Source organism: Phyllostomus discolor, chromosome 3 (genome assembly GCF_004126475.2).
Source record: "Phyllostomus discolor isolate MPI-MPIP mPhyDis1 chromosome 3, mPhyDis1.pri.v3, whole genome shotgun sequence".
In the NCBI taxonomy this organism is placed as follows: Eukaryota; Metazoa; Chordata; class Mammalia; order Chiroptera; family Phyllostomidae; genus Phyllostomus; species Phyllostomus discolor.
In genome coordinates, this window is record NC_040905.2 from 211,607,775 (window position 1) to 211,620,825 (window position 13,051).

Here is a 13,051-nt window from a genome sequence, read left to right on the forward strand (position 1 = left end):
CACCCGCGCTACCTCACCTTCCAGGAGAAGGACCTGTGCCCTCCTTTCGTGACTGCAGGAGCGACGAGATGAGAGCCAGGGACGGGCTGACAGCGAGTGACGGACGCAGTCGCCGAGAATCCGCACGAAGCCCGCAGGGTCCCAGGCTACCCCGCCCCCACCCCGCCCCGCCCCGCCCCAGCCCGAGGGGAACGCCAGCGTCCGGTCTCCGCGCACTCGGGGAAGCGCGGCGCAGACAGGCCTGCTGCCGGCAGGGCCCGCCCGTTCGGTGAGCGCCGAGCCGTGGCGCACGCCGTCCCGGAGGACAGCCGCGCTCTCCGGCGGGGATTTCAGCCTCAATTAGCACGGAGACGGGCGGGAGCTGCTCTCGAGCGACTGACTCATCACCGTGCAGCTGCCAAGACGGTGCTTTACCTGGGACGTGCCCGCGAACTCCAGGGCGTACCTCCTCAAGCACGCATGATAGGGAGCAGCCGGCATGCAATTTAAACTCCAACTTGAAAGCGGTTTTCTGAGGTTCCCTTCCACTAATTTGAGGCGCTGCGGTGGCAGCAAGGCGGGGAGGGACGGTAGAGGCTGGGGAAGGAAACCTGCCTGTCCTGGAAAGTGAAGCCTAATTATGCTCCGTGCAGACGGGCTGCAGGGCTGGCGGCAGGCAGTGGCCGCTTCAAGCATGCACCTGCCAGGCACCCCTCCTGGTGCTGCCTGGGACGAGCGGCGGCACGCATGAGGGAGCAGGTGGGGCGGCGCTGGCCCAGCCTCCCCTGCCCACGTGGCCCGGAGGAGGCTCGCCGGGTGGTCTCCGCTGGCGGGGATGCGGACACCGGGGGTGTGCAGACGAGCAGGTGGGGCGTCGCCCTGCCCTGCCCTCCCCTCTGGACCTGCGCGTGGCCTGGAGATGCCCCCCTCCCCTTCCAGCTGGCGGGGGCTCCAGACCCGGTGAGAACCCCGGTGGCTGCAGCCGGCGTCCCTTCGGGGGTGACCTTCAAAGGCTCTCGATTTAGCGCGCCAGGCCCACACTGACACCCCGGGTGCGATGGAGACTTCGCACATTCGCGCCGAAAGGCCATCTCATGCCTGAGCTTCCCGTCAGCGGCGTGAAGTGTGAAAACGTCACCCGACAGCACAAGGCTGACTCCGGATTTAGCTCAGAAAAAAACTCCGGCCACCTTTCGGAGTCCGCCTCATTCCACTTGCCCGCTCCTCCCGCGGCCCTGCTGACCAGCGGTCTCCTGGCTGCACGGGGCACAGGCTGCACAGCTCAGGCTGAGGGCACCCCGGACGCAGGGCCCTCACGCCCACAGCGGGGGACCCCGAGCCCACCTGGACGGACACACGGGACATGCCTGGCACGGAGTGGGAGCTGAGCTGCCCGGGCAATGGTCAGGTTGCACAGGACGCCCCGCAGTCTCGAGATCACTCACCCTGGGACAGTCTAAGTAACGTGCGGGGGCATGGCTGCTGATGGCCACGCTCCCTTCCGTCAGGCCCCGAAGGATGATCCTGGGACCCCCGGCAGGCCCCCCGCCCCCCCCCCCCGGGAGCGGCTCCGGCCTGCCTGCTGTCTCTGCTGTGGCCGACGTCAGGCCCAGGCCGTCTCAGAGCTGAACACAAAGCCAGTCTCGCTCCCGAGTGCCCCTTTGGGCACCGGCCTCGGAGGCTCAGCTGTGGGAGGCTGGTGCGAGGGACTCATGCCACACGGGGCCACCGTGAATGAGCGGCAGCGCGCTTCCTGTCCTCGGCGGTCCCTGAGGAGGCACTGAGTCTCACGAGCGACGGCACCTCCCACACGGTGAACCGTGGTCTCCAGTCAGAAGCCCCGCCCTCTGGGAGCCCGCCCGTGTGGTGCCACGCTGCTGGTCACAGCACTCCCGCCGCACCAGGCTCTGGGGGCTCAGCCTTCCCCCCCAGATGGCCCTCGCTAGTTCCTGGGACCCCACCCGGGCACTGGGCTCCGCCAGTCTGGGGGGCCCGGGAGTCGGTGTTTCTCGGGGCCCCCAGAAGCTGGCGCTGCTGGACCGCGCCGGGTGCTGCGCTGTTGCTGCCACCCCTCTGTCCCTGTCCCCTCCGGTCCCCTCAGCCTGGTGGTGGTGGGCGGGGAGTGTTGGTGCGCCAGGCCCAGCTGGGAACCTCCGTGCTGCCGGACACCCCCGAGGACAGCGCCCCCCAGCACGCCCACTGCAAGGAGAAGGTAACTTGCGGCGGGGGCGGGGGCGGGGCCAGCTCCGGGAGACGTGCGCCTCCTTCTCAGGAACTGGGAGGGCTTGAGGTGTCGGGGGCCGAGGCACGAGCATGAGCACGAGCTCGGCAGACTGGACTGGAACCGGCTCACAGTAACGCTCAGGTCAAGACTCAGCACGAACACGCCGCGCACACCTGTCAGGCCCGCTCACACCTGTCAGGCCCGCTCACGTGTGTCCCAGCTGGTGACACGGGGAAGCCCCTTTCCCTTCGGGGCGTGTGCATGTGTGTGCGTGTGCGTGTGACTAGTTCGGTACAAGAAACGCCTGTGTACGTTTTCCCCAGGAAGCCTCTCAAGCGGCCGAGGGTCTCCGGCAGGGAGCACTGGCCAGCGCCGCCCTCTGTCCTGAGCGCGGGCGCAGGAGGGGAACGCACCCTCAGAGAGAACCGCTCTGAACGGGGCGGGCGTCACGGAGCTCCCCCCTCCCCCCCCCCCCGCTCCGGAAGGCCTGGGCTGCTCACGTGCTCCCCGCCGGACCGTGGAGGTGCTTCAGGAACCAGGAGACAGGGCCCTGCGGTGGGCGAGGAGGTTTATTGCTCACAAAAACAAGTCCCAGGGCAGGACCGACAGCCAGCCCGGCCACGCGCATGCTCACGAGGGCTCGCTTGCACCTCCGGGCTCGTGGGAGTGGCTCGGAGCCCGGATCCCCGGGGCCAGGTCACGGCACTGCTCACGTACTCGGGAGGACGTGCTGTGTGGCTTATTTTAGAGAGGGGGGGAAGGGGGGTGGGGAGAGAGAGAGAGGAACCTCGCTCTGTTGTTCACTCATCGACACACTCACTGGTGGGTTCCAGCGTGTGCCCTGACCGGGGCTTGAACCCACGACCTTGGTGCACTGCGACGACGCTCCAACCCGCGGAGCCCCCGGCCGGGCCCCGTGCTGCGTTCTAACGAGGTTGTCTTTGCCCTCCACCCGCCTGCGAGGGGTCTCATCGGCACAGAGACAAGTCCGTTCCTCCAGGGGCTCGGCCGGCCCCACGGACGACACGCTGTTCTACGACAGGGGCTGGGGGCTGGGGGCCCTGCAGTGACACCGGGCAGTGAATGATGCGTCTGCCACCCCGAGGCCCGGGGTGGGGCGGGGCGGCCCGGTCACTGCCGGCAGGTGTCGTGGAAGGCCTCGAGGGTCCGGAAGTCCCTCCAGGTGGGCGGCAGGCCGTCCTGCAGGAACTTCCCGCAGCGCTGGCAGGGGGCCTGGAACAGCTTTATGTAGCTCCGCAGCCAGGTCTGAAACGAGAGTGAGGAGAGGGAGGGGAGGAGAGAGGTCGGGGGGCTTCCGGCGTCACCCTGCCCACCCCGCCCACTGACCTCGGGGACAGAGAACCCAGGGGGCGCTGGCTGTCCGTCCTGAGGGGCTTGAAAGCCGACGCCCCTGCCCCCGGGGGCAGGAAGTGCTCCTGGGCTGTGGCCCCAGAGCTCTGGCCGCCCGTGAGCACGCGTGCCTCTGGGTGCCGGCACCGACCCTGTCCTGCCCCCACTGCCCCCCGCCCCCGCCCAGAGTGGCCGCGGGCACGCGCGCTGGGAGACTGCGCATCGATGCCGCTGGCAGAATCCTCCCCCGAGGTCGACGGGCTCCCGTCTAACTGGATTTCGGAGGTCGTCACTCGCTGTCACAGCGCGGCCCGACGCGCCTGCGGGGGGGCAGGGACAACCTGGGGCCGCCGGGTAACACAATAAGCGGCACGGACGCGCCGGAGCGGGTCAGAGTGCGGAGTTCTCCCGGCGTCATGCATAGGGATGAGGCCCCTAACTCGATTCTCAGACTCAAGGAGACTCGCCGCCAGGATCACGCGAAGCCCCGCCACCCAGACCCCGCAGCGCGGGTGAGCCAGCCTCCCGGCGACAGGGCTCTCGCATCTCGTCATTCAGCGTCCTCCCGCATCACGTCGGTGGGGGAACGTCGTTCCTTGGGGAGGTCGGCCAGGTTGACGGATACGGGTCCTCGCTCCTCATCACTGCGGCCCCCACAGGGCGGCCTGTCCCTGTCCCCGCTGACCCGCTCCGGAGGCGCGGCACCGGGGGCTCGGCAACGAATGCGGGGAGGTCAACGGCTGGCTCGGCCGAACTGTTCTTCTTCGGTGCTGGGGGAACTCAAATGCTCCCCGCACCCCCGGCCAGTCACCAGAGGGAGAGCGGGCCCCTGGACGCACGGGGCGGGTGAGCAGCAAGCCTCTGCGTGTCCCCGGCGGCGGGGGGCCCGCTGCAGACGGTCGGCGGAAGTGACCTCCAGGCGCGTGCGTGACCCGCCCTGTGCACGGCTGTGCCGAGCAGCTGGGTTTGCTCGTGCAGCTCCCCGGCCCTGGGGAGCCAGGCTCGTGTGCCCCAGGAGGCGGCCTGCAGCTCAGGGGCCTGGCTGTCGAGGCAACACGCTAGATGACAGGCACAAGGGGCGCCCGCCGCGGCCGGCCTGCCCGGCAGGCGTTGAAAAGGCGGCTCTCGCCGCGGTGAAGGACGGGCCTACTGGTGGGAGAGTGTGGCGCGCTGCCGGCGTGGTGTGCGTGCAGCTGGCGGGGCTGGCGGGGCGTGCGGCGCCAGCTGCTGGCCCTGCTGAGGCCAGCTGGCGGTCGTGTGGTTGATCCGGGCAGCGGCGTGCCGATGGGCGGGCTTTGGGGCGCGGGGGGTGTGGAGCAGCCCCAAATCAGCGTTTGCTGGTTGCCGCGGTGTGAGTATCCAGGCCCGACCCCGAGCCACAGGGGTTGAAGGACCAGCTCAGGACACGCCGCAGGTGCAGCGAGAGCCGGCAGCAGCTGCCTCCAGCACCCGTGGGAGGCTGTCTGGGGGTCGTCCCTGCCCTGAGCCCCAACCCTTTTGACCCGAGGGTGACACGTCTGGGGGAAGCCCCAGATCTGTCTCAGCGGCTGCCACCCGCTCGGCGGCAGCACAGGGCCTGGCACCCACCACGAGCCGGGGACTGTCTCCCGACCGTGCCCACGCGGGAACCCGTGCTGGAGGGTCACTTCTGAAACCGCCGACTGCCCGTCAAGGACAGGAGCACACCCGCGTTCCGCAGGAACGGCCCCGCCCACACCCCGTCCCAGCGTTTGGACACCGGCCTGCCACGCACTGGGAGGCCCCGCGGCGCGAAGGAGACGCCCACCTGGGAGCCTCACCCGGGGGGAGTCACGGGGCAGAGGGGCCTTCGCTCGCACAGCCACTCACCATGAAGGACCTGACCACGACGTCCGGCATCTGGGGCAGCTGGTAGTGCAGCAGGGCGGTGGTGGCGTGGTCCGTCACCTGCGGGCCGAGGACAAGGACGGGGGTCAGGGGCTGTCCCCGTCAGCTCCGAGAGAACGAGGCAAACGCAGCCCTTTCGTATGACAGACAGACCTGCCTGTGAACGTCCCCTGAGGAAAGGACATCTAAAATAGGATCTGGGTACGAACACCAGTTTGCAGACTCGGGGCGGGAGGGAGGGGAGGGGTGCGGCCGGCGGGCAGGAAGAAGGGGTTGCAGAGTGTGGAACACCCAGCAACCTGGCAGAGGAGGGGCATGGCTGGGGGGTCGGAGCGGTGGGGGGCGCCAGGAGGGGTCCGTGAGCAGTCACCGCGTGAGGCGGTGACTCCTGCCGTGCTGGCACACGGACCGTCTCCCGGCAGCGGAGCCGGTCTCCCCGCTTCCCCTCATCCCCCCTCTGCCCCACCCTCGCGGCCGCATCCGCTGCACGGCCAGGAACAGGGTGCTGTCTCATGGCTCTCCCCGGGTCTCGCCGCCACGGCTGCCTTTCTGGGGCACTTTGCTTCTGACCAGCCCTCGGAAAGTGGGGTCTGTTTTCGGCACCCCCCCGAGGGCCACACCCGTCCCACAAGCCCAGGCCGAGGCCCCACCAGCAGGGCCCCAGGGCCCCGCGGCCTGAAGTCTACCGAGGCAACCCCGTGGCCAGAGGGCACCTGCTGGGCCCCAGCCCTGGCCCTGTCCTCGGACCCTGACCGAATGCGCAGCCTCCCTCCCAGCCCTCAGGGTGCTCCGGGAAATGGGGGGCAGCTCTGAAATGGGACGACACCGGGGACCGCCACGGCCTGCCGCCCGTTGGCAAATTTGCAGGTGGAGTCTGAGCTGACGGCCGTGTTCATACACGCGGCTACTTCGGCCGTCCCTCCGGGGGTTCTTCCCGTCACCGACGCGGTGGCTGCACCGCAATGAGGCTCTGCACGAGCACAAACGGTGGTGCGAGCTGTGTCTATGGTCGGCCCCGCCCCACCGAGCACTGTGCACCGGGCTCAGGGCCTCAGGGCCTCAGGGCAGGGCGCAGGCCAGGTGGGGAGCAGCCAGAAGGCCCGCTCCGGGCCCCATGCGCGTGTAGAAACGAGCCCAGCGGCGGCCCACAAGTGAAGCCAGAGAGGCCCCGCCCCCGGCCCCTCCCCCGCAGGGCGAGGACGCAGGCTCCGCAGCTCAGGGGACGCGCTGACAAGCTCTCGCTAAGCCTCGGTGCCCCCAGATACAATGGTCGCAAGACCTCAGCCCCCAGCCTGCCTCCCCGTCTCTTCCGCTCTCCCAGGACCTTGACCTTGCCCTCTGCCCCCACAGGACACGCGTGGCCTGCGTGGGGGCCGGTGGACCCCACGTGGGGCAGGGATCACGCCGTCTCCGAGGCCCAGAACAGCGCCCGGGACGCAGGAGCAGGTGCTCGGTGCGCGTCTGCTGAACCGAGAGGCAAACCCGAGAACGCCCGCTCACCGCGGCCGCCCCCAGGGGCGCCTGCGCCGGCTTTCGTGCCGGTGCAGCGAGCGGGCCGTGCCTCCGGCCCTGCTGAGGAGCCCTTGCCCAAGTGACCTCCGGGACGAGCGTCCTCACTCCTTCAAGGGCAAAGGCTCTCTTCATTGTAAGCGTTTCTGACAGACAGCTTTCTAAAACGGGCGGTGCTGTTTTTAGAACAGCAGCAGCGATAGCTTGGTGACACGACAGGTGGCGGGTGGGGGGTGGCGGGTGGGACCGACTGCTCCGACACAGCAAAGCGACGGTGGCCTGGGTGGCCCGGGGGCGCCCGGTCGGTCATATGGGCCAGGCAGCAGCCCGCCCGGAGCCTGCCGCAGACCCCGGCGAAGGGCCCTCGGTCAGCTGGTGAGACGCTCCTCATAGCCGCACTGGCCGTCATGGACGAAGCTTCGTCTCTGCCCTACAGGGCCCCTCGCAGGGCCCCGCCCCCAGGCGCCCTCCTTCCCCAGCCGTGGGCGCCCACCCCCAGCCCCGGGAGCCCCCTGGGATGAGCCCGGATCCGTCCGTCTCAGCCGCCTGAGCTCCCGGCCCAGGGCCTATCGCCCGGGTCCGATGGGCCGCCTGGAGGCCTCCTCCAGGGCTGGGATGCTGTGTGGCCGTGCAGCCTCTTTGCTTTGCTTCTGCCAGTCTGCAACACGAGCGACCTGCCCCGAAGCCTGGGAAACCCCATCCGACCCGGTCCTAGTTTCTCTCGAAGTGCCGCAGCGGGCGGCGTATCTGTCTCAGCCGCAGCCTCCTTGTGTGTCACTTGTGTGTCACGCTCTGTGGCTGTTTGCAGCCAGTTTCCCTGAGCTGCCCGTGAGCCCCGACAGGCCAGAGACCCCGCCCGGGGCGGTGTGTGGGGCGGAGAACGAGGCGAGGCCTCCGCGGGTGGGGACGGGAGATAGGAGGGGAGAATTCCGGACTTTCTACCTGTGCGCGGAGTCCCCAGGGCTCACCGCCCGGCTCTCCTGGGCCCTGGCACGCCGGGACTCCCCAGTCAGGCTCGGTCCACGCGCTGGCTCTCCATCAGGAGGGGGAAGGGCAGGTGTCCTTCACCTGCAGCAGAGCGGGGCGACTGTGGGGTCCCCACGTCCTTGCTCCCCGCCAGGTCAGGAGCCGCGCTCAGGGTGGACTCACGGGGCGGAGCCTCCGCTAGGCCCGGTCCCTGGGTGACGGACAGGAGCCCAGCCCTCGGACAACTCGGGTGGCGCGCGGCGTGAGCAGGCAGTGAGCTGGCTGTCTGCAAGGCTCAGACTGAGAAGTGCATCTGTCACCACCGCGCTCCTTTCTGCACACCGATCTGTCCCCCTCCGCTCCCTTCCGCAGGAGGAGCCGAGACAGTGGCCAGGACGAGGAGTTCACGCTGTGGCGTGGGAACGGCGCTGCCAGGCATGCGGTTTGCGGGCCAGCGGTGCCGGCCTCACTGGGTGCGGGGCCCTGTCGCAGACCCAGGACCGGGGTCTCGGGGCTGGGCCCAGAGGCCACGCAGGCAGCCCCTGCAGCTGTTCTCGGGACGCTGCAGCGCGGGAGGAGGCACACGCTAACGAGCACGTGTGTCCCCAGGCCCCGCTACCAGGCAGATGCTGACTGAGCAGGTCTGGGGCGGGGCTTCTCCCGGACAGGACATTTCCAGACCCCAGGAGTGTCTGCTGACTCACAGCCCCAGTCTGACACGAGCTCCTGCTGCAGGGTACCCTCGAGCTAACCCCCACGGTGACGGTGACGGTGACAGTGACGGTGACAAGGGGACGCTCTCCTTATTCCCGCCGCACCGGAGGGGAAGAGCAGACCCACGGCGGGCGAGGACCATGGCGTCTGTGCTGCCCCGGGCCTAGGGCCTCCCTCCCAGCGGACACCCCGGCCAGCTCTGCCGGTGTGCTGACAACGGCACGCGCCCCAGGCGCCCGGACGTCGCCTGCCCACCACCCCGTCTTCGGAGCGCCAGAGTCCCTGTTGGCGCGGCCGGGAGAGCTGTCACCGTGGCCGCTGCCCCAGAGCAGAAGGACCTGAGAGCATCGCATGGGGTCCCCACCAGACCCAGTGGGAGTCACACCCACGCTGTCTGGCGAGGGGCCCCCTGGGCACGGCACCTGGTCAGTCTTTCTGTCACCGGCCAGTGGCGAGCTCCTTTCAAACAGTCCAGCGCAAAGCACTCCCCCACTGCCCAGTGGTGACGGCCGAACTTCCCTGCATTTCCCCATCACCAATTACAGCAATATTCCAACAGAAGGAAACAAGGCTGACTCACTTGCCGTGTTCTCTCTCCCTGCCTTCCCGATCCCTACCCCCCTGCTGACTGTCGGGCTCCCTGCACCCAGCCCCACAGCACCAGGCAAGACGGGGTTGCCGAACGGTGGTGAAATTCACCTTCGATGATCCTGCTTTTTATTAAAGCATCCCACCTTCAATGTACTTTTGTTTTACACTTTTCAACAACAAAGTTGTTTTTCTGTTCAGCATCCTAAACACGGGAAGAAAACAGGCCTGGGGCAACAATAAGAAACGGCTATTAACTAATTTAAACTGACTGTGTGCCAGGCGGGCGGGTCACCCCTGTATTGTGAAGCTAATGAGACTCCGCGGGGAGATAAAAGCCGGCCCGCCCGGCTGCGGCGGCTGCGGGGCTGCGGCGGGAGGGCCCTGCTGCTGCCAGAGCGCTCGCCCCACCAGAGCCGGGGTCTGGGAGACGAGTGTGGGGAGATCAAAGCGGACGGGAGCCCAAGGACAGGAGGGAGGAGACGGGGACCCGCAAAGGGGGTGGGGGGCATGAGGGAGGAAAGAAAACTGGGCTCAGAAAGAGGAGAGGTCGGAGAGGCCCGGGGCTCTGGAGTGGAGGGCAGGAGGGCCCCCGGCTCGGTGTGGGGGGCGCCTGCTCCCCCGCCCCCCCGCCCCGGGCTGGGCTGCAGGTGCCCCACTTCGAGGAGGGTGGCGTTTCCACCGCCGCCGGCAGACCCACCTTGTCCTGCTAACCCCACGCCCGGTTCCTCCTCCTCCCCCGGCTCCCGGCGGCCCAGGGACGGTCCTGGGGCTCCTGTGCCCGCTAAGGTGGCAGGCGCCGTGCAGCCGAGTACAGGCTCTGGGCCGGAGCGGGGAGCTCGCGGTGCAGCGGGACGGGCTGGGGCGCCGGCCCGCAGCTTCTAGGAGGTAGTCTAGGCTGGGGGCCAGGGCCTGCGCTGTTTGTTGAGAAGCCCCCAGCGTGATTCGGGTGTCAGGAGCGCAAGGAACCCCAGGCGAACAAGCCACTGCGGGTCACCGCCCGCTTCCCACCACCAGGGGGCAGGACTGTGACCACGCGGTGCCCGGTGACACGGGTCCAGCAGTTACGCCAGGCTCCCCCCAATGCAGCGAATGCCCTGATGGCCCGAGCACGCGGCCCACGCAGCCCACGCGGCCCACGGCCTCCCCCACTAGGCCAGGAGAGCTGGGGCCTCTTACTGTTAAAAGCATGTCCCACAAGATACAGAAGGAGGAACAGTTAAGGACCCGCGTGTTTAGAAGCTGCTATTGAAGAGCGAAACCCAGTAGAGACCTGGATTCCGGCTTCCCTCCCACATCTGCTTCTACTACAATGAAGAGGAGGCTCTCTGGCCTGGGTCCATGGGCACAGAAGGCAGCGGGTGGGAAGGAGGGGACCCTGAGCCATCAGGAGACAGGGGCTCAGTCCTGAGTTCGCCACTGCATCCCGGCCACCCCCAGAGGACGAGGCCGGACCAGTGGACTGGCCGCGGGGCCCGACAGCAGGCGCTGAGGGTGCACCTGTGCCTGGTGAGCACCACCCCCAGCCCAGCCAGCCGCGGCACCGAGTCTTCCTGTCCTGTAAAAGGGACAAGCTAACCCCAGCTTAACCCCGGGAACTTTTCTTCCACACGTGGAACTGCCCACGTGCCCTCGTGCCGGTGGACGCTGTCCCCTGGGCTGGGCAGCCCCAGGACCCACAGGGAAGGACACGAGGCCACCACACTGGCCCACGCAGTCTCTGAGCAAGGGGAGGGCAGAAATGCAGCCCGCAGCACCTGCCTGCCGGCGGGCACCTCCACCGCCCGAGGAGAAGGGTTTGTGGACGGACATGTCACTGAGCTTGGGGGAAGGAACTCTAGGTGTCGCAGAGCCCGTGACTCAGAACCACGCAGCGACTCCTCGCTGAGCCTCTGGTGAGGCGCGGCGCTGAGCAGGTGCACGCACGCCACCCAGCCTTCCCGGAGGGCCGAGCCTGTCCGCCGGCAGCTGCCGCACACCGGGACGGCTCCTGGTCCCAGGACGTGGACTGAGCTACAAGTTAGCTTCGTCACAGGCAATCTCGGCAGATCGTGTGTGTGCTAGGTGCTCGATGAATCCAAAATTTCAAGAACCGACGCTCCCGGGGATGATGCCGTCTGCGTGCTGACAAGCACCGGTGGCCACTCGGCACACAGCCCTGGGCACAGAGGCCGGTATCTGCACCGGAGTGCGAGCAAGGAGTGGGGGTGAGCAAGAGGCTGCACGAACAGAGGCAGCGGCAGCCTGCCGCAGCATCGCCCACCGCTGGAGCACAGGGAGTCTGCCGCCGGCACAGCCCCGAGGGCTGCACTGCCCCCGCTGCCCCCAGAACAATGACCGTGGACTGAGTGGGGCACCCTGGGCTACGACTCTGTGCTTTGCCCCCAAGGGACGAGGCTGCGAAGCCCATGCCAGTCCCTGACACGGTCTCTCCCATCCCCCCGTCCCCCGGGCGGCACACAGGCCGCCAAGATTCAACACCGGGTGCGGCTGCGCATTGCCTCTCGCGCTTCCTAAGTTACTGGAGGGAAGCGCACACTGTTTTGAACGAGGAGGTTAAAGATCACAACAGTGACTGCCCCGCAGAGTTTAAATGTCAGGGAAACAAGAACACACTTGAAACCCTTCCCGGCTCTTTGTCAGTCTGCCCTTTCAGATGCACCCCGCCCTTCCCAAGCTCCATTCTCTGAATCGGCTCTGCTGGAGCCTCACGGGCTATAAAAAGCTCCTTCGCCCCAGGACGGAGCGCGCAGAGCCCCCAGGACACCGCGGTGAGCCACGGCAGCCTGTTGGCAGCCAGGGACCGCGGTGCGCCGTGCCCAGCCCTCCGCCCTCCCCGCTCCCTCCCGCGGAAGGGGTCTAATGAGGAGGAGAGAGGGCTTGCGGCTGAGCCCCGGGAGCAGACAAAGGGCAGGCCCTGCAGCCTCCCGCGGCGGGAGGGGCGGCAGAGCCGTCTTTAGCCCAGGCAGCGGTGCAGCCCGAGGAGAGCTGGGCAGGTGCGTGCTGCTGAGCTCCCGACACGGCCCCCAGAATGAACAGGCCTGGCTAGGCAGTGGGGCTCGGCTCTGCGGGCCAGTCCCCCCCGCCCCCCACCCCCACCCCAGGTTTGTCCGGGACGGGGAGGGCCCGGTGGGGGGTGGGGAGGCTTCCCTCCTTCCCAGCAGGTCTCTCTGCGGCAGCCACTGCTGCTGCCTGTGGGCAGGAAAACACACGACACACAGTGACCGCCGGAGGGAGGGAAACCTGGGCTTCGGCCCCGGAGCGAGGCCCCCAAGCATCCCAGGAGCCCAGGGGGCAGGCCAGCCATCCTGTGGGCGAGGAGGAGGAGGAGCACGGGTCCTGCCCACCAGCACAGCCAGGACACCTGGGCGCTGCTCTCCCCCAGGGAGGGATCCCCTCTGCTGACGCCCAGGGAGCCGCCCGGGCCACCACGCCGGTGTGCTCTCCCAGGGCCCCTCCCTCCTGCTTCAGGCTGAGCTGTCCCACTGGCGGCCGCCCCGGCCGGCCCGGTCTGCCTGGAGGGCCCGCAGCCGAGGTCCCCACCGGGCTCTCGGGGGTTCTTCTGGAAATGCTGCGGGCAGCACTGGGCAGGAACCCTGAAACTTGTGTGGGCGCACAAGAGGGAAGGAGAATTCTGGGAAAAAGATGACACTAATAAAAAGTAGAGTTTCGGGGTGTTGCCACCTAATCCTTCTCTATTGGCATTTTGAGTTTTTTTTTAAGATTTTTTAAAAAAAGGTTATATTTATTTCTTTTTGGAGAGAAAGGAAGGGAAGGGGAAAGGGATAGAAACATCACTGTGTGGTTGCCTTTTGCGAGACCCCTGCTGGGGACTGGGCCCACAACCCAGGCACG

At 67.9% G+C, this 13,051-nt stretch overlaps 1 protein-coding gene across 4 annotated transcripts in view; it reads right to left on the minus strand.

Annotated features, from left to right (window-relative positions):
* Nucleotides 1–2,753: 2,753 nt before the first annotated feature.
* Nucleotides 2,754–13,051, minus strand: part of MED27 (mediator complex subunit 27) — a 154,949-nt gene continuing 144,651 nt past the window's right edge. The window contains exons 7-9 of one of the 4 annotated variants that reach the window (XM_036022391.1): nt 5,402–5,479; nt 3,324–3,469; nt 3,257–3,286 (exon numbers count right to left, since the gene is read on the minus strand). In XM_036022391.1, the coding sequence (XP_035878284.1) occupies nt 3,335–3,469; nt 5,402–5,479 (213 nt within the window). In that variant the 3' untranslated portion in view covers nt 3,257–3,286; nt 3,324–3,334. Of the gene's footprint in view, nt 3,470–5,401; nt 5,480–13,051 lie in introns of all 4 variants that reach the window. The other 3 variants (XM_028518431.2, XM_036022392.1, XM_036022394.1) reach the window with 3 other exon arrangements.